This window comes from Strongylocentrotus purpuratus, unplaced genomic scaffold, assembly GCF_000002235.5.
Source record: "Strongylocentrotus purpuratus isolate Spur 01 unplaced genomic scaffold, Spur_5.0 spur5_scaffold_20, whole genome shotgun sequence".
NCBI lineage: Eukaryota > Metazoa > Echinodermata > Echinoidea > Camarodonta > Strongylocentrotidae > Strongylocentrotus > Strongylocentrotus purpuratus.
This window is the reverse complement of record NW_022145606.1, coordinates 42639982-42660539: the sequence shown is the minus strand read 5'-3', so window position 1 is coordinate 42660539 and position 20558 is coordinate 42639982. Positions and strand designations below refer to the sequence as shown.

The following is a 20558-nucleotide window of genomic DNA, read 5'->3' as shown; positions in this document are numbered from 1 at the left end:
AACGAACATTTCAATAATTGTTTTGCTATCATTCATTCATCGATGTTTAGAGAATCATTATAAGCGTATATGTCAATAGCTAAACTACATATTGGCCCCAAATTAATGACTCTTTCCAAAAGAATAATAATAATACGAAATATAAATAAATAATAATAATAACATTATGTTTTGTTTACCCGGGGTAGTCTCATCAGTATGTTCACTGTTCTTCCTTAGGGCTCTGCAATTAAATTATTCCCCCAGCTCAAAAGAAAATGACTCGCACGTCAAATCCAAATCTTCTTCACTTTAAAAGGTACCAAACGAATTCGTTTATGAAGCCATTGTCTACAGTATGAAATCATGAAGAATATTTGACTTTAATATTTAATGGGTTCAATTTAATAATGATAATAATAATACACCGATCTTGCATAGTATATCACATTATGATATAACGTACAAAGATGCTTTGAATACTAATAGCCTAGCTTATAGCTCTGGCAGCCGCCGGGCAGCGTCAGCCGTCATCAGCGCACATGGCATTTCAAGGAATGGATCCTGCCAGGTACACATTTAACAACTTGATGAAGAGTGGCTAATTTGGATTAATATCTTGCCAAAAGACGTGAGTGCCGGGCTGGGAATCGAACCCTCAACCCTTCTTGACACCTAACAGGTTTAGCACTATTAAAACGTTAATGTTTGATATAAACTAATGATGAAATGAAATTGAATTGACCTTTATTCATTTTCGAATTATATTTTCTTCTCTTTCTTTATATATATTTTGTTTTCTTCATTCAATTTAACAAATTGCTTATTGACACCATTTTCAAAAGGCAAATTCAACCTTGATAGACAATAATTCTACGATATATTTGTTTTTAAAGACAGAGAAGCAGATTGCTGAAACTTGACTGAATTTAGGAGCTTAATATTTTATAATGTAATCCCTAGACTTATGGACACTTCATATTGGATGTATGGGTAATGCGACGTTATGCTGGACCATTTCAAATTATTTCATCACTCAAACTGTCAATTTAAAACGTATGCATTACTAAGGTCGGCCTTTACTTTTTACGAGAACCTTTAACAAGATATGCTATCCATAATATTTGGATTTTGGTGAGGCGAGGCATTTGGACTCCTAAATGGATGCTGTGACAAAAAAAGGGTTGAAAAATAACACGCTAATCAAGTATAATAAAGACTGGTTCCACCTCCCCCCCCCCCCCCCCCCCCCCGCCCCCACACTAATGGCTGAGCCCACGATACCTCACTGAACTGAAGAATTTAATCCTTTATAAACATCAAACTACAGAAAAAATATCCCCACGATTTTTTTTTTTTTTGATTTTTTAATCCCTTTTAAACTTTGTTAATTCTTTATTTCTATGATTTATTTAGTTATGTACCGTGTTATCATATACACCCTCTGTCTAGGAGTCAGTAGAAATCCATAATTTACCCTTTAGTTAATTCCATTTTCCCCTCTCCTCTCTCTCTTTCTCTGTCTCTTTCTCTCTTCTTCTCTCTATTATGTGTATGCATCTTTCTCTCTCTCTCTCTCTCTCTCTCTCTCTCTATATATATATATATATATCTCCTTTTCCTTCTTTGTATTTCTCTCTCTCTCTCTCTTTCTCCATCAGTATGAATATAACATGCTTACCTTTTAATGGTTGTTATCCGATGATGAAGAGCAATGCGAACCTACATGTCTTGGTATCTTGGTATCTATCTTAGATATCTGGTATCCTGGATCTTGCGGCTCTCCTAAATATCCTGCGAGGTGAATTTATACGGGACTTGTGGTTGAGGGTCGTCGTTATTTTTGAAGTGAAGTGTCGTGAAAAATTTCAGTTGCGATTCAAAAGATTTGCCAAAGATGGTTTAAAAGCACAGTTCATGTGATATAATTGGATATTCCAGTGCGTTTTACAGTTGTTCAAGTTTCTGCTTCATGTCTACAAGGTAGAATAGTTCGATGTGGAGGCATACAAGATACAAGTGTATCATTCGAATGTCTAAAACATCAACATTACCCTACCTCGGCCTTGATTCGTCTTTGGATTTAGTGAGGTGTACAATGCAGAGGTTCTTGCAACCTGGCGATGTAGATAATATTTGGGGAAAAGATAATATTGCCTTGTTCTTTTGAGTGGAAAATTTCTCCTCCTCTGGATGGGTAAAAGGATTTTTCAATTTTCTGGGTGACGTGTGCAAGAACGTGCATTTTGTATTGTTGTGCTCTCTGTGATATATTTACTGTACAACCGACTGTTACGTGTTAAAATTGTATTGTATGCAAATGAGAATTCCTCAAGTTCAAGAAACGAACCAATGAGAATAATTGCCGCCTTCCCGGTACCGTTCCGCAGCTACATTTGCACACGTCTCGTTAAGAGAGAGGGACAGATAGAGGGTAGAGATAGTGGCATCCCACATGAAGCCGAATACACTCACATAGCTTTCCTTACAAGTTCTACCAGTTAACAGTAGAGATTGTTTATCAATATACATTTAACCTATCTCTTAATTATGTCAGAGTTCGTAATGCCAGTGATAATAAATTTAATTATTAAAATGAATAAGTAATGGTAATGTAAATAGCTTGGGGTGTGTTTGTTTGTATGTGGGGGTGCCGGGGGTTCAGTCTCCGAACCCCCTATATAGACACACACAATATACTCACAAACTCATACACAAAGGCCGTATGAACATCATTATGTTGAGGCCGCCTACCTATACTCAACCGTCGCTTATAATTGCGGTCTCCTCCACTGTTTCTACTAGACAAGTTCGGATAATACTTTAAATGTATTATAATCTTTTATGAAATACTAAGTTCGTTATTATATGTATAAGGTTCTATAGGACATTTACCCCCTGGGCAATCACCCCCCCCCCCCCGGCCAATTACCAGCGGGACAATTACCCCCGGAAAATTACCCCCGAGGACAACACCCCCCCCCCCCCGAGGACAATTACCCCCTGAAACCAAATTCTGCTTTCATTAAGAACAACTAATTATCACGGTGGACCCTGTAAAGAACAGGGGGAAATTTCTTCTTCTTTTTTTTTTTTTTTTTTTTTTTTTGGGGGGGGGGGGGGGGGGGCTCATTGTCCTCGGTTGTCCTGGGGGGGGGTAATTTTCCTAGGCGGTTATTTTCAGGGGTGGGGGGACTTTTTCGGAGGGTGATTGTCCAGGGGGTAATTGTCCTGATACGTAGGTATTTACAACAGATATTTGACAGGAAGTTATTATTGTTTGTACACAGAAAGATGTATAAAGGACTATACACAAACATGTGGAATAAAAAAGAGGCCTCATTTTTAAGCTATTATCATATTTAGAATATGAAGGCATTTGAAGAGCCATGCTTTTCAGGGACCTTTTTTCTCTGATGTTCTACCACACTTCACAAATTATTTCTCAACTCTCCCCAGCACTACATTTTCTCTTTAAGCCCTCATTACACCAAACTAGTCCTCACTGCGTTCTGGAAAATGTTGCTAAATGGGCTCAAACGTACTACGAACGGAATTGTCGTACTATGAACGAAATTTCCGCACTTTGATCCTACTAGGGACATGTTACAACGTGATGTGGTCGAGCATCAATTAGCAGTAAGATACTTGAATGTCTGAATTGAATTGAATCTGAATTGAATCTGAATTGAATCTGAATTGAATTCATTAAACCAATATATAGGCCTACATGAAAAAGCAAAACATACAATAAAAATAGAATGCATAACACATACAAAATACAAAGCAAATACATGGTCAGGACCACAAATGAGCAAATTGCTTATAAATAGGGCCCCCACAAATAAAAAAAATAATTAATTATAATTCGGTCACCATACCTACACACGCACACGCACACACGCACGCACATAAACACACACACACACGCCAAACACACGCACTCATACATATATTATATTTATATATATATCTATATATGAAGAGCTTAATTCCAAAAGGAGCTAATTCCACTTTTGATGAAAAAAGAGTTATTGATATCAGAACATTATTCACTTTAGTACCCGTCTTTGAACAAAATTATTTACTTAAATTTTTGGAGCAATTATGAAAAAAATGCAACTTCTAATATCACTTTTCCATAGACGCCTGTACAAAATCTGGTAAACAATGACCTTTTTCTCCAGAATTACAAACATGGATTTAGCTCCTTTTGGAATGAAACTCTTCATATATAACATGTTGATTTTTGAAGAAGTGTTATCACAAGCCACTCATTTTTTATTTTTTCATGTTTGTTTTACGCTAATTCAGTATGGCCCCCAAAAAGGAATTCAGTACCATCAATTTATTTGTTATGTTACTAATTATAATCAAATATGTTTAACACTATAACACTGATTTATGGAGCGCCAATACACCCTTTCACGGTTTCAAGAGAGCGCCCTTTTGTTTTCTACGAGTAAATATTGTGAGTAATTTTTATTTCATGCATCATTCAAAGGGCATGTATCGATATGATGTGAGCGCGCAGCGCAGGCAGCGACGCAACAATACATGCGCGTCTGACAACATTGATGACGCAATGTTTATTTGCAAATTAAAATGGTGGCCTTAACCGTGAAGGGGTGTATTGTCAATGTATTTCATTTCGTAAACTGCCATGGCCCCACTTTCTCTTTTCATTATCTCCGTTGTTTTTTGGTTTGTGCATTTTATAGAAAGAGATGCTACCCTTGATCCTTGGGATCGTTGCCGTTTTGATGTGTGTCTACTTCACCCAACAAAATGGCTTCACCGTAGTACAGACCATTCAGGCAGGACTTGATGTGGAATCAGCGCAATCAGTATCACGGAAACAACTCCCAAAACCGGCAACAAGCCTGGTCTTCATTAAAACTCACAAGACCGGTGGGACGACTATGGCATCGATACTCAACCGATTCGGTTACAGGAATCGTTTATCTTTTCTATTCAACAAAGGTGATAAGGTGCATGGTCACTTCCGGTTATCAAAGCTGGCTCAAAAGAAACCTCGTAGCTTCCTTCCTCCACTTTGCGTTGCTACGGGCGACTACAAGCATTACAAGAACTACAGCATGATGACCGCACACTTAAGACTTCTTCCCAATCTCGTTCAGCTGAAACGATTCATGAAATCCGATTGCAAATTTGTATCGATCCTTCGCGAACCGAGCGCGCAGTGGGAAAGTGCGTTCTCGTTTTTCGGCGCCGCGCGTTCAATGCATATCAGTAAAGACGGGCGCGGGAATACAAGCGTTGCGAACATCGCAACCTTTTTGAGCAACCCTAAATTCTACTGGAATACCGCCAAAGGTGGTCATGCAAAGTACTATTCAAGAAACGGGCAGCTGTTTGAATTCACCGAAGATGGCGCCATTCATGACTACGAAGACACCGTTAACGACATCATTAAGCAGCTGGATTTGCACCTACACTTAGTTGTTATAACAGAATACTTCGACGAGTCTCTCATTCTTCTAAAAAATCTAATGAATTGGAGTTTCAGAGACATAATATACGTGAAGAAGAATGCGCGTGTAACACATTCAAATATAACAGAAGAACAACGAGAGAAGATACGAGAATGGAATAGCGCTGATATCTTGCTTTACAATCACTTTAATCGGACGCTCTGGCAAAAGATTGCCGATCAAGGAGCCAGTTTCGAGAGAGATTTGCGGACGTTCAGAGATTTGATGAGGGACTATTCTGCCGAGTGCGGGATAGAAGATAACGAGGCTGCGCGTAAAGGACAGAAGATGCTTCGCGTCGGTCACGTGACCTCGAACAACTCGGTTTTCTGTAAACGACTGGTGAGTGAGAACTACGAGACTACGAAAATGATCATGGCAAGACAACGGCTTGGCGCCCTCTGTGGTGTGAAGAGGAGCAAAGTTATTTGAAGAGAAGGTTGATTTGTTGTAAAGATGAAAAATGGTTTATGAGCTTTCTCATTCTTTTACCTCAGTTTGTACGAATGTCATCGTAGAAAAATGTTCCCTGAAAAGGATTAATAATAATAATGATAATAAAACTCAGTTTTTATATAGCGCAAATTAAGTCTCTAAGCGCTATGGAAATAGAAGAAAATCAAGAAGTGAGTACAGAAGAAATTACATAATGGCATGATGAATATCCAAACTGGAAACTGCATGTACTTGTATAATACATTGTATTGTATAAAGAATGGTACGAAATTACGTTTGAAAAAGGTGAGACTTTAACAGAGGCTTAAATAGATCGGATAAGTCTTCAATTCTATTAAAATATGTTATATAGAGAGGTCCAGGATTTTGAAAACTCAACACTGCATTATTGGCAGATGCAGATGTTGTTGACTCACTAACAGATGAAATTAAAATAGTTATGACTAAAAATGCAAGTTCGAGCTATAGTCAAATACGGGAATTCATGAAATTTAGAGTTCTTTGTAAGTTTATCGAAATTTCCAAAAGAAAGAAAAAGGAACGCAGAATGCGATCAGAAGAGTTAGAGAAAGATATCAATAGGTTAACCAACAATGAAGCAAATTGGAATAATGAAAGTTTACGTGGTGATTCATGAGACAAGAAAAGAGAATATGAATATTTACATTAAGAAATTGTTCGTGGTAGTATTGTTAGAACTAAAGCTAAATGAGTTTCAGAAGGTGAACGTTGTACCAAATATTTTTTTTTAATTTAGAAAAAAGGAATTGTTGAGCAAAAATGTATTTCCAGGCTTCAAACGGCAAATGTACCTATTACATATTTTAAAGGTATTTTCGAGGAAGAAAGGTTGTTTTACCTTAACATATATGCATCTAGTGATAAACAAGATTATCCATGTGAATTGTTTAAAACAAATTGTTTTACCTAACCTGGATATCAATGACGACGATTTTTCTTTAGGTGATCTAATTTCAGGAAAAGAGTGCTATAAAACTATGACAACTTTTAAAAATGACAAGTCACCGGGATTTGATGGACTTTATAGAGTTTTGTAAAACTTTCTGGTATGATGATATCATAGACTTGTTATGTTCCGTTTACAATTCCTCTTTGCTTGATAACATTCTTCTTTTATCTATGCGAGCATGTATTATTACTTTGTTGCCAAAAAGGTAGAGATTTGTTACTTCTCAACAATTGGCGACCAATATCACTTCTAAACAGTGGTTATAACATTTTATCAACAGTTCTCTAATCGCGAATGAGAAAGGTTTTAGGGTTATGACCAATATGGTTTTTATTAAAGGACGTTTTATTGGAGAGAACATACGATACTCTTCATGTTTTTGGAATTGACCAGTATTTTATTACGTGGGTAAAATTACTGTATACAAATATAAAAGGACGAGTTATTATTAATGGGTTCCGTCAGATTAATTTGAGATAAAGCGTGGTGTGAGACAGGGATGTCCTTTGTCTCTATATCTTTTTATTATTGCAGTTGAAGTACTTGGCTTTTTCGTGAGACAAAATGAAGATATTAAATGGGGAGGTAAATATTAGTCAATATGCAGATGCCACGGTTATTTTACTTGAACCTGATGAATCGAATATTCGTAGATGTGTTAAAGTCTTGAATGACTTCAGAGGAGCCTCTGGTTTGAAAATTAATTTTGAAAAAATGTTATATGATTAGACTGGGAAATTGTAAAGTTACTATGCCGATGTGTCAATACATTCCATTTGTTTGGCCTTCAGAATGTTTTACATTACGTAGGTATTAAAATTACTTTGAATGGTAATTTGAGTTTTCATGATCATAATTTCAAATACAAATTTAAGGAAATTAAGACAACGTTGAATATATGGAATCGTAGGACTTTAACCTTGTATGGATAGGTGACCAATATTAAATATCTAGTTATACCAACATTGATTTATGTACTTTGTATTCTTCCTGATCCCCCTTTATCATTCTTTAATTCTATTCTGTTCTATTTAATTTGTGAGGAGTAATAAGAAGGACAAAATTAAACGCTCTTTGCTTTACATTAAATATAAGGAAGGAGGCCTTAAAATGCCCCATCTGTTATCTTTTAACCTTGAAATGAGAGTTACTTGGATAAGTAGATACTTTGATGAAAAAACAAAAGTAAATGGACAACGTTTTGTGCACATTCCCTGAGACATATGGGAGGTGATTTTTTTTTGCGGCAATCTCCGCTCTGATCATTTAGTGTTCAATAAATACGCAGATCCTTTCTGGAATGATATATTGATTGTATGGATTCAATACAAGTACTACAACCCAGTTCAATTTAAGGAAATTCTTCCCCAGCCACTTTGCCTTAATTCTTATATACTGGTTGGTGGAAAACCTCTCAATATTAGACGTTTTAATTATTTTTCCTCTCTTTTCCTCATACGAGGCACTTTATTACTTTTTATCATTTTAACAACATTGCGTATAGAGTTTAATTACAAAATATATATATATACACAATCAACAAACTGATATAATGAAATAGGGGAAACATAAAGTGGAAGGGAAAGATCAAGGCATGAATAGAAATGCGTTAAAGGTTCAACTAAGAAAGATTCATCTTGATATTACTTATTAATTCTTCTTGGTTTCTGTATTGCCAATTGACAGTCATCCAAATCGAGTGACTATTGAAGGATTTACTTCTAAAATGATTAATTATGATATGATATATGTTAAGGATATTGTGCACATTGATGGTTCATTTATGTCTTTTGATCAAATCCAAAGCCAAAATTATTTTTCTGTCGGGTTCATTTATATTATAATATTCAGTTCTTTCCGCATTACCTAGCAGTTTGAAAAGTATTCTGAAAAAGGGACATTTTGAAAAAAGAAAGTTACTTTATTGAACGAATTCCGTAAACCTAAAAAGGTATCAACATTTTCGTACAATATTTTCTTAAACAAATTTTCAGCAAATATGTCTGAAACAAATCAACAGGATAAATGCCAAACGGATGTACAAAATAATTTAAACGATTCACTAATTTGGAAATCCCGCTTTACGTTACTGTATAGGTCATCCGTAGATAATAAAATGAGAAATTTTCAATTTAAACTTATTCATAGAAAAATTGCATCACACAGATTTTTTTATCTGATAGGTATAAGAACTTACTCAAAGTGAATGTACTCTGTCTAAAAAATCCTGAACAGACAAAATAGCTCATGTATTTGTAAATTGTGAAAAAGTATGATCTCTCTAGAAAGAGTATATTTGTATGGTTAAACAAACAGAGCATACAAAATCTTTTATTAACCAATAATTTCTATTTCGTCGATACAGTTATCATTTTTGCAAAATATGTTATATTCACTTGTAAAATGCAAAACGATATTCCATTATTTCCTTCTTTTCAACGAGCTCTAAAACATTTAGAAATATGCAACATATAATTGCTTTCAAAAAATCGTCTCGATCTTCATAATAAAAATGGAAGATATTTTGTGAACTAACTTTTACTGATGAGTTTATTATTATTCTATACGAACACTTATTATATTATTATTTTGCAGACATAAATCATTATTCGACATTGAGATATGATTTCATAAGATATTTATTTGTAATGGCCATTCACCATTAGACTGTGCAGAGTTATGTACAAACATCAACTATCAGTATAATATCATATAAAAATATATACATGTTTGCAAAGGTTATTAACCATTATAATTTACAGACTTGTAAAAAACTCTAATCTCAGTATGATATGATACATAATATATACATGAATGCAAAAGGCAATTAACCATTATTATGTGCAGACTTTAATATGCACAACACTCCAATCTCAGTATGATATCATACATAATATATACATGTATTCGAAGGTAATTCACTATTTAAAGGGACTTTCTAACATTGTAAAGATGAGAGAAAATGTTGCTAAGGTATAGTGACTTCAATGCTAAATGTACAATTAAAGATAATCTGAAAGTTTGAGTGAAAACAGACCGTTATTAACGATAACAATTGGGAGAAACTGATCTGATCGATACCTTAATTCTCCTAACTATATTATTAAAATGTAATTACATTTTAGGTGAATGTAAATCGTTACAAAGCAATGAATTGGCTCTACATAACCATTGGCCATTCACCATTACAATGTGCAGACTTATGTACATAAATCATAGTTCGACACAGATATGATTTCATTAGAAATTTATTTGCAATGGCCATTCACTATTATAATGTGCAGAGATATTTACAAACATCAAATCTCAGTATGATATGATATAAAATATATACATGTATGCAAAGGTTTTTAACCATTGTAATCTACAGATTTATGCACAACACTCCAATCTCACTATGATATCATACATAATATATACATGCATGCAAATGTAATTCACCATTTAATATCCGAGACTTGTGCACAAAACTCCAATCTCAGTATAATATTATATGGCATATATATATATATCAAATGGACATTCATGTATAAATGCATGCAAAGGAAACTCACCATTATAATTAACTCCAGGAAGCTCCGACGCCGGAGCTTCAGAGGCTGCATATTCAAACGAATCTTCGATGGGGAAACGGGGGTGATTTTTCGTCCTACCCCCGACGATTCTTCCATGTTGTATCGTCGATTCAACATGGCGAAGAGAAAGTACGCACGCATTCATATTTGCTGCGCCGCTACCGCGCATGCGTACTTTCTCGTCGCCATGTTGAACCGACGATACAACATGGAAGAATCGTCGGGGTACTAGGGTAGGACGAAAAATCACCCCCTTTTTTCCCATCGAAGACTACTTCAAATTATAATTTCAAGTGGCCTGCGAGATGCCCAGAACCTTATAATTCAAAATCGTAATTACTCAATTTGCATATTTTGAGATAATGTCGCCTTACACGGCTTCCTGAAGTTACATTATAACGTGCAGACTTTTGCACAAAACTCCAATCTCAGTACGATATTATATGACATATTTATATGCAATGGATGTGCAGACTTATGTACAATACTCGAATCTCAGTTTAATATCGTATACATGCATTGGACATTTACCAGTATGATGTGTATACCTGAGTCTGAGTACATCACTATAACAATCAAATGTGAATGTTTAACATTGAAAGGATAAAAGGGACCAGAAAATAGCATTTAATGCTAATCGTGTCTGGTACCACTAACAGACACAAGTATCACAGGCACAGCAAGGAATGAGCATGTAATGAATACATATGAATAAGTATTGAATACATACTTATACTACAAGCTATTCTACGTATAGGCTAAAAACATATATGTTCTGTGATTAAATACAAATCTTTGGTATTTTACACTAAATAAAAGATACAAAATTATATAACATAATATTTACATAAAGGAAAGAACCTTGGTTTAAAGCTAAAAACAATTATTCTATCAACATTTGCGATATTAGAGTTCTACGAAAGCAAGACACTGATGCTTTCTCCCGTACAGATAGGGGTAGATCATTCCAATAGCGTGTGCCTCTGAATGAAAGTGAAAAATTACCTTGCGTTGTCCTTACTTTAGGCACACTTAACTTCTTACTTTCTCTTTGTCTAGTCTCATAGTTCTATGAAATAGCTCTATGAAACAGCAATACTGAATTAGAGACTGCGGCAATATATCATTTAATAATTGATACATAAAAACACAAATAGATAGTTTATGGATTTGATACACATTCATTCATTTTAGCTCCCGGAATATCGGTTGTGAATGAGTCCTAATTGAACTAAACGTTATAACTCTTAGTGTCATCTTTTTGCTTAATAATAAACACTTCATTTTTATTTCATAATTACCCAAACCTCGATTCCGTAGGTCATATGCGGTTGAATTAACGTTTTATAGAGTAACAATAAAACATGCCTTGGCACAAACTGTGATGTGATGGTGGTTATTTTTACCTGATTTCTAAGAAATCATAAATGCTTGTAAGTAAGCAATCAGACGGATTTCGGTCCTCTCCAAGGGACCTGGTAATTCATTCATTTCGGTTTATTGTGTCAAAATTCCATGTTAAAACAGTCGGGAGACTGAAACAAACAAAGATTACAAAGTTCGAAGAAATAAAGAGAAATTAAAAATACATGTACATCAGTATGGAAACGATCACAAATTAGTTCAAGGAATAAATTAACAATAATAATAATGGGAACTTCAATATGCTGCACATCATACATAAAATAAATCGAATTTACAATGAGGATTAATGCCTTACCAAAGGGCACTAGCGCCTCGACTTGGTTTCGAACCCGGGTCACCGGATTACGAGACCACTGCTCTACCGATTGAGCTATCGCGCCACTGTCTTAATCTATATAAAACACCAACCTTCTTCCTAATACACTTATTACAGGGATAGGTGAGTTCTGTTTTCAGACTGCAACGTGCATGGTTATTACTCTTATTCTTATAAACGACATTTCTAGTGCCTTTTTAGAACCTTCAAATGCTTTGAAAGTAAATTAAAACCCCAAAATGTGTGAAATTTAGCCAATACGATCATACCAATTCATCTCCACTTAATCTCCACGGTGACCGTTAATCAATCATTTAATTAAAAATAAAACACATACTATTCTCTTGAATGTATAAATAAACACTGTATATAGATAAATATGAGTTCACAATAGCATGTGTTTGTTGACCTTTTTATTGTGGTTAATTACAGTGAACAATTAAACCGTCAAGTTCAACATCTCTCAGAACATCATGTAAGTCAGCCACGCTACGGGTAGATCTATTCTTCCATTTCGCCATGCATTCCCTCGTTGCCTCCTCATAGTTACTATTATTCGTTTTCAAAATGTTCCTGGCCTGGGTGTGCACGATTCCAAGCTTCTCGCTAAACGCGTTGTAGGCGTAGCTTGGAATGTAGCTTGCCAACTTATTTAGCATTGCGTCACTCACGTCCCTGTTTCAAGAAATGAAATATATATGAGTAAAGAAATACAGATCGTCACATTATAAAAACTACATTTTGTAACGGCACTGTGTTTTACCTTTAATCCTTAGTTTCAATGCATTTAGTGTCATTATACATTTTCCCCAATTTTACAATTTATTATTTATTCTTGCCACGCTACGAACCTAGCTTAGATTTACTTAGCTCAAATATCACGATTGCAAAGACTTGGGAGAAAAATATTAACTGATGGGCAATTTAAAAACATATTGTATTGCCTTTAGATATTGTTATGTACTCTTAATTGTAGAAGTACGTGGACGAATAATACAGACATTTAATTTCGCCCGACGCATGGGCAGCTTACAATCGTGACTCATTTGTATGAAATCATAATCAATAAATAATATCTCTCCCTGTTACTATTATAACACATTCTTGACATTCCGAGGTAGTGTAAAATAACTAATAATCTATTAGCAAATCCAAACTTCGATTGTTATCAGATACCAGTATTTTTGAAACAGATTGAATTCAATTTCTAATCAAATTTGCCACAGTTGAGTACCCTTTATCTGTATTTTAAAAATATAGATGACAATGACTTCCTTCAAATTCAACTAAATTAATAACAGTAAATTTGGATTTATACTATTAAACTCAATATTGTATCGATTTCTTTCTCTCATGGAATGATAATAATATTAATATGGCAAGAGTGAGATACATCTTCTCATGTCTTAACCCTGAATGGGTCGATGGGGGGGGGGCGCATCCCCTATAGTGTTGCATATCAAGTTTTTACATTTTTGGCCGACAGGGGCCCCGCATAATCAAAAATAGCAATGCTCTATACAGCCAAAACAGTATGTATTTTACACAATGCAGAATTGTCAATTAGCAAATATGTGAATATTTGATTACCGATAATTACAACAAGAATGGAACCCCCCCCCCCCCTCCTCACGTTCGGAGCATCTATCCCCCATTCATTGAGCATATAAAATGCTTCCTCGCTGCAACTCTGATAATTTCTCCAAATTTTAGATGCCATGGAAAGCATCAATTTTTAAATATGTTAGAGGAACGTAAACTAATTAAGGCCAAAGTGGGTGGTATCTGGACGATTGATCTGAGTATTCTGACACATTCAAGATTGTCGTTTTGTCAACAACAACAAAAAATACATTGAATATACGTCTGGAAATGGTATTATGGCATCAAATTCTTACAAATCTGTTTTTATTATATGATTAATTCCCCTTATGTTTTTTAAGGGGGATATACACTTTTCAATACGAATCTGAATTGGGTCATGATATAGGCGTTGATAAAGACATAGCCAAACCGTTTTACCAGAACGCAAACAATTCTCGTTAATAAACTTTTGATCTATGCTGGCATATAGTTTATATGTATAAACATTTATTGAAGAAATATTATTCGCTAGGTTTTGGCATATTCCATCAATGAGATCTTGATCAAGAATGATCAAAAAGCCATTATTTTGCCGTTAAGCGATTAAGAAGGAATTATAACCTGTCTGTAGCAGTAGTAGATTCACCGGCTGCTGCTGATGCACCTTGACAAGGAATGGCGACTGATGTAGATGGCGACAGTCCCGGGGATGTGGAAACTGTTTCGCTCAGTGATGTCTCGGTTATTCCTGATTGCAAGAGTGCGAAATTGGGTTCACTTCGTTAAAAACATTTATTCATTATCTTCATGTTATTGGCTGTTTTATCATGTTGTATTATGAATTGAATTACAATTCAATCACACAACTAATAATTTGTTTATTGATTAAATCATGGTCATTATTACATTTTTTTTTAAATATGCTAAAGATTAACATACAATTCATGTTGGTGAAATGAAGTTTGTATTTTAAAAATTTGTATTGATTAATATAAGCAAAATCCTAACTGTTCAATCAAGCTTTTGTCTTAAAATTGGAGGGGGGAATAATAAGAAAAAATAAAGATTGCAAAAAAGTACGAAGCACCAAGTATGCGTGGTTTTATCTTATAGAAGAAATTCCCAGGGGTTTTCAGAGTTCATGTTTCTGCCCATGACACTCTTAATGTTCGTCCATGACAAAGAATCTTCCACATCTGACAAAAGTTGGAGCTTGGTTTAAAATTCGATCAATATGACAACGAAATCAACTTCCTTGAATTATATTTGCAGTTGAAAATAAATTACTATATATTAAACAAAAATATAACCGAAGTCAATATTCCCGTTTTTATCTCATCCGTCGATGGCACAGAACAATTTTTTATTTTTCATTTTAGCAGGTAATCATGATAACCAAATGTTATTAGATTACAACATCTCGAGTGACAACTTTCATTTAAAACGGTTCTGTTTTACAATACATTGCTCAATACATCGTTTATGAAATACAAAATACCAATTTAGCATTGTTAATGTGGTTACGGCTGCGGCTTATAGTCAAAGTGAAGTTCAGATCCTCCTTTACTATAATCAAACAAAACAAATAAGTTAAATTATTTCAAAACCCACCACGAGAAGCAAGGAAATGTGTTCTGAACTTTATATCCATCGAACGCTTTGATTGTGTTACTTTCATCTTCACCAGCAGGTCATCTGCTCTTCCGCTTAAATCCAATTCGAAGTAGAGAGTATGATTTGTCTTTGTGAAGCTTGCTCCGATATTCTGTCATTGGATATAATTAAGCATTTATATTAAAACAATTCGCAGGAAAAGATGATTCGAAATAATATTTGAATGTATTTGAAGGGGATAACACATATATTGCATAAGATGAACAAGTGAAGATAGCGTTATCGTATGATAAACAAGGCACTGGTACAATGGAGGGTAGGATCAAAGATAATTGACAGCTGGGGTTACAGCTAGGTGCATGTCTAGGAAACAGATTCGGAGCCACCACACCAAGCAGGAAAAATATTTGCCTCTCTTGCAGGCGGAGAAAAAACCCAAATAGCTCTTTATTACATTACATATTTGAATTTGTTCGCTCATTTATTTTCTTGTTGTTATACGCCGGAGCATGCAATATTTTATAATAATGGTAATTAGTTTCGCGGACTTTATGCTGTGACACAAATTTGGTATAAACGGGTACAAACATAACTAAAGTCTAAAAACAAAATATTACATGTAAATATTTGGATCCCGCATACAGGCGCGGATCCAGGGGGTGGGGGCCTGGCCCCCCCCCCCCCCCTGGGAAAAAAAAAGTAAAAAAAGAAGGGGGAAAAAAAGGGAAAAAAGAAGGAAACAAAAAAAGAAGTGGAAAAAAAGAGAGAGACAGAGAGACAGAGAGAAGGAAAAGAAGGGAAAGAGGAGAGAAAGGAAAAGAAAGAAGAGGAAGAAGAAAAGAAAAGGGGGAAGAAGTGATCGGGGGGGTGGCGAAAGAGCCTCGCCTCCCCCTCCCCCAATCAAAAAAAAATAGTAAAGGGAGGAAATAGAAAGAAGGGGGTATCAGTTGCAAAATTTTCCGCCAACAAGTTGTGGATCGGGGTGGGGGTGGGGCAAAATTCCCTTGCCTCCCCCGCCCCGCTAAAAACAAGAGAGAAAGAAGGAAAATGAAAAAAAGGAGAGCTTTCCGAGATTTTTCCTCATTCTTTAGTAAATTATACTTTTTTATGCGTTTGTAAATTAACAGCCAGGCAAGAAATATGCTTCTTGAGATGCCTATATGTCAGGACCCGCGGAACGGCGGGGATCGGGAGCCTCCAGCCCCCCCCCCCCCCCCAAATCGTTTTTTGGAAAAGTATTTTAAAGAGAAATAGAAAGAAAGAGAGCAAGAAAGAAAAAATAGTTAACTACGAGTGTCACAACAAAATTACTCATCTGACCGTTATTAAACGCCCAAAATCTCTGAGCTTTCGGGGGCTCTGCCCCCGGGACCCAAGCAAGGGCCCTTGGGCAGGCCCCTTCATACTCATCTGACCGCAATTTAGTGCCTAAAAACCTTGATCTTATTGGGGCTCCACCCGCTGGACCTCACGCCAATCAGTGTCCTGCAAGTGTCACAAATAAAGTATAAAAACATGTTCATCTGATATTAGACAAGGATTAGGAGTCGAGAACGGTATAACGAATCGTCTTCTTTCTCTAATGATTTAATGAAACGTAAAAGCTTCCGCGCTTCGCGCGTGCGGATGGAGGGGGGGGGACTGAATTCAGACGAGGATTAAGAGTCGAGAACGGTACAACGAATCGTCTTCTTTCTCTCATGATTTAATGAAACGTAAGGGGAGGGGAAAACTCAATTCAGTCGAGGATTATTTTCGTGAACGGTACAATGAATCGTCTTGTTTTTCTCTAATAATTAAATTAAATGTCAAAGCTTCCGCGCTTTGCGCAGGAGGTGGGGTAACTGAATTTAGACAAGGATTAAGAGTCGAGAACGGTACAACGAATCGCATTCTTTCTCTAATGATTTAATGAAACGTACAAGCTTCCGCGCTTCGCGCGGGAGGGGGGAGGGGAAAACTGAATTCAGACGAGGATTATTTTCGTGAACGGTACAGCGAATCGTCTTGTTTCCCTAATAATTAAATTAAATGTCAAAGCTTCCGCGCTTTGCGCAGGAGGTGGGGTAACTGAATTCAGACGAGGATTAAGAGTCGAGAACGGTACAACGAATCGTCTTATTTCTCTAATGATTTAATAAAACGTAAAAGCTTCCGAGCTTTGCGCGGGAGGGGGGGGGGAATGAATTTAGACGAGGATTAAAAGTTAAAAAAAACGGTACAACGAATCGTCTTCTTTCTCTAATGATTTAATAAAACGTTAAAGACTGTATGCAAACGAGCAGGCACGTACGCAGGGGGGGGGGGGGGGGGGGGGGGGGGTTGAAACCCCCCCCTTTTTTTTTTCTTTTTTTTTTTTTTTTTTTAATTTTATGCCGCTGGCTGACCTAAACAAAAAATAAAGGGTCCTCTTATCCCCCCCCCCCCCCCTCCCCACCCCCGCTTATTTAGCGGCTGGCTGAGTCGTTGCGATTTTTTGGGGGACAAACAAAAAAATAGTGCCCCCCCCCCTAAGGAATCCTGTATCCACGCCTGCCCGCATATGTGGGCATTGGTGGTACTTGTTTCATTTGATAAATAACGTTTGATGATAGAACTATATGAAATACTATACCCACGGTAAATCGGAAAGGGACTCTAACTGAACATGTACGTGCCACTCTCCAGACCGGTATATCAAAAAGACATCACAGTTGAGGCTTGGAAAATTAAAAATGTCAATTTAATTTATCACAACTTATCATATTTACTTCTTCCGCTTATTTATTCATCAAACTAATATAATATATAATAAAAATATGTTTCACTCAATCCTTGAGTTATTCATGTACATATGTATTATTATTTACCTCACTTAAGAAATCCAGCCATCTGATTGGTCGAAATTGCATTCATAAACTTCAACTATTTCCGTAAAATTCCCAGTAACCATGGTTAAAATAGTTCTTAAATCCCAGTAACCATGGTTATTGGGAAAATAGTTCAGTCTCCATGGTTACCCCATAGGTTTACATGTTAAAAAATGGTCTGAGCGATCGAGGATACCGTACGTGTGCGAATTTTGTAATAAAACTAGCAGCGAATCCGGGCTAACTCGCCCCACGGGACATCTCGCCCCAGCATCAAAGACTGGGTCGAGATGTCCAGACACGATTCATCGATCGAGAGATACCAATGTGTATATGTTTGTGCTCATTGTACATTTTAGACGATATGGCTGATATTTGTTCACATTCTTTCATCCTGGCCGTTAATTAGCAGACTACTGGTATCTCTCGATCGATAAATCATATCGGGATATCTCGCTGGGGCGAGATGTCCCGCTGGGCGAGTTAGCCCGACTCCCTAGTAGCTGCGCCAGCGCAGACGACCGACTGTACTAGGCCAAAATGGCTGAATTAGAAACGCTCCCAAGATTTTGACTTCTGGATGAGGATCAAATGCGAGACATGCTGACAGCAAGAACACCAAAAAGGGTACGTGAAATCTTCCATAATTTTTTCAGTAGCACTAGATCTAGATTCTAGTACGCGACAACCAGATGCTGGTGATTGTAGTGATTTGTACGTCACGGACAGATGCAGATCCTTCCCGTAGAGATTACACACATCCCTACCATTGGCCATTGCGCATTCGATCATGCTAGATTGGTCGATGTTTTAATTACCAGAGATTCAAACTAATATTGCTCGTGATCCTGAAGGTGATACTCAATATAAAGTGAGGTGTCATATGAAAGCGCAGGTTTTTCTTGATATTCCCCACAGGGCCGGCCCACCCCCAAAATTGTAAAAATATCTTGCTTAGACTAGTACTGATCTAGATCTAGTCTACTCTCAAAGAAACAATCATAAAAAACAATCGTGCAGATAAACTAGAAAAAGGCCAAGGTGGTGTCATACTTTTTTCGGCATATAAAAGTATTAATGACTGCTTTAATATTCGAGAAATAGTTGTTTTTATACGCTCTCGGGAAGGTTACAATTGGGCTATTGCCCTCGGCACGCCTCGGGCAATAGCACAATTCTAACCTTCCCTTGAGCGAAAAAAAACAACTATTTCTCTCAAAGCAGTCATTAATACTATACTATTATGGAAATAAAAACCTCGCTTGAGGATAAAAGAAAGAAAAAATGAACTCTAAAAATCTCTCTTAATTCTTTCTCTCTACATTAGCGGCCTGGAAGGTCCGATACCGAAGAATCAAGGCATTTCCGTAAATAATGCCTGGATTACATTTGCCCCGGGCGCCGTTAGATAAATTAGTCTACGATTTTTCGTAGACATCGTAGGAGGCTACGGGCTACGATGTTTGTGTTTACGTCATCTACGAGCATTGTACCATTTATTGTATTGACCATCGGGGGCAGGCCGGGGCAAATCCGTACGGAGGCTGCTCGGAGATCGGAAATCGTGCAATTTGAATGCAGTAGCCGTGCAGTCTTCGCAGCCTCCGCACGGAAATCGTACGGAGCCCGTGCAGCTTCCGCGCCGAGAAGGCGCGGTTACCGTACAGCCGTGTTCACCGAAAAATCGTACGTTTGCTGCACAATTAGTGCGAGGCCTCCGGGCGATGCCCGTGCGGGGATTGTGCAATGCCACCTACGACATATATACGGGCTACGGGCTTACGATTTTTTTTTCAAATTTGTTTTACTTCTCGCGAAACAAAATTGTAAAGGCTGCGGAGCCCGTGAATCCATACGAAAATCTCACGGCCTCCTCCTGCCTCCGCACAGAGGCCGCATGGAAAAGGGGATACGGGCAGGATACGGGCTCCGAAGACTAATCGCAGGCCAAATTTGATCCAGGCCTTTTTCTTCTACCAGATGTTGACATTCTTTTAAGTTAGCTGGGACTCAATTTTAGAACGGTCACATAACTGAAAACTTTTGCACGTTTGTTTGAAACCACGAAATTTTCCACATTTGTAAAAGTGATCGATATCCATACTGCACGATATCAGAAATGGAAAGACTTTCATAAAATGTGCTATGTGGTAATTTTTCATGAAATTATTCTCTTAAAGGGCAAATCCACTCCAAAATTAACTTACTTTCAATAGAAGCAGAAAAAACAGACTTACCAATCAAAACAAGTATGAGCAAAATTGGATAATTAACTAGTAATATCGCAATATGCAT

The 20558-nt window shown here is 36.7% G+C and overlaps 1 protein-coding gene across 1 annotated transcript; it reads left to right on the top strand.

The window, feature by feature from the left end:
- Positions 1-4682: 4682 nt before the first annotated feature.
- Positions 4683-7863, top strand: LOC115927456 (galactosylceramide sulfotransferase-like). The gene has a single exon (XM_030993387.1). It carries the CDS (start codon positions 4707-4709, stop codon positions 5904-5906), a length of 1200 nt encoding a protein of 399 aa, XP_030849247.1. The 5' UTR covers positions 4683-4706; the 3' UTR covers positions 5907-7863.
- The last annotated feature ends 12695 nt before the right edge of the window (positions 7864-20558 follow it).

What these genes read in the sequence shown, in the direction of transcription:
- LOC115927456 (XM_030993387.1), top strand. Translation starts at nt 4,707, where the DNA reads ATGCTACCCTTGATCCTTGGGATCGTTGCCGTTTTGATGTGTGTCTAC.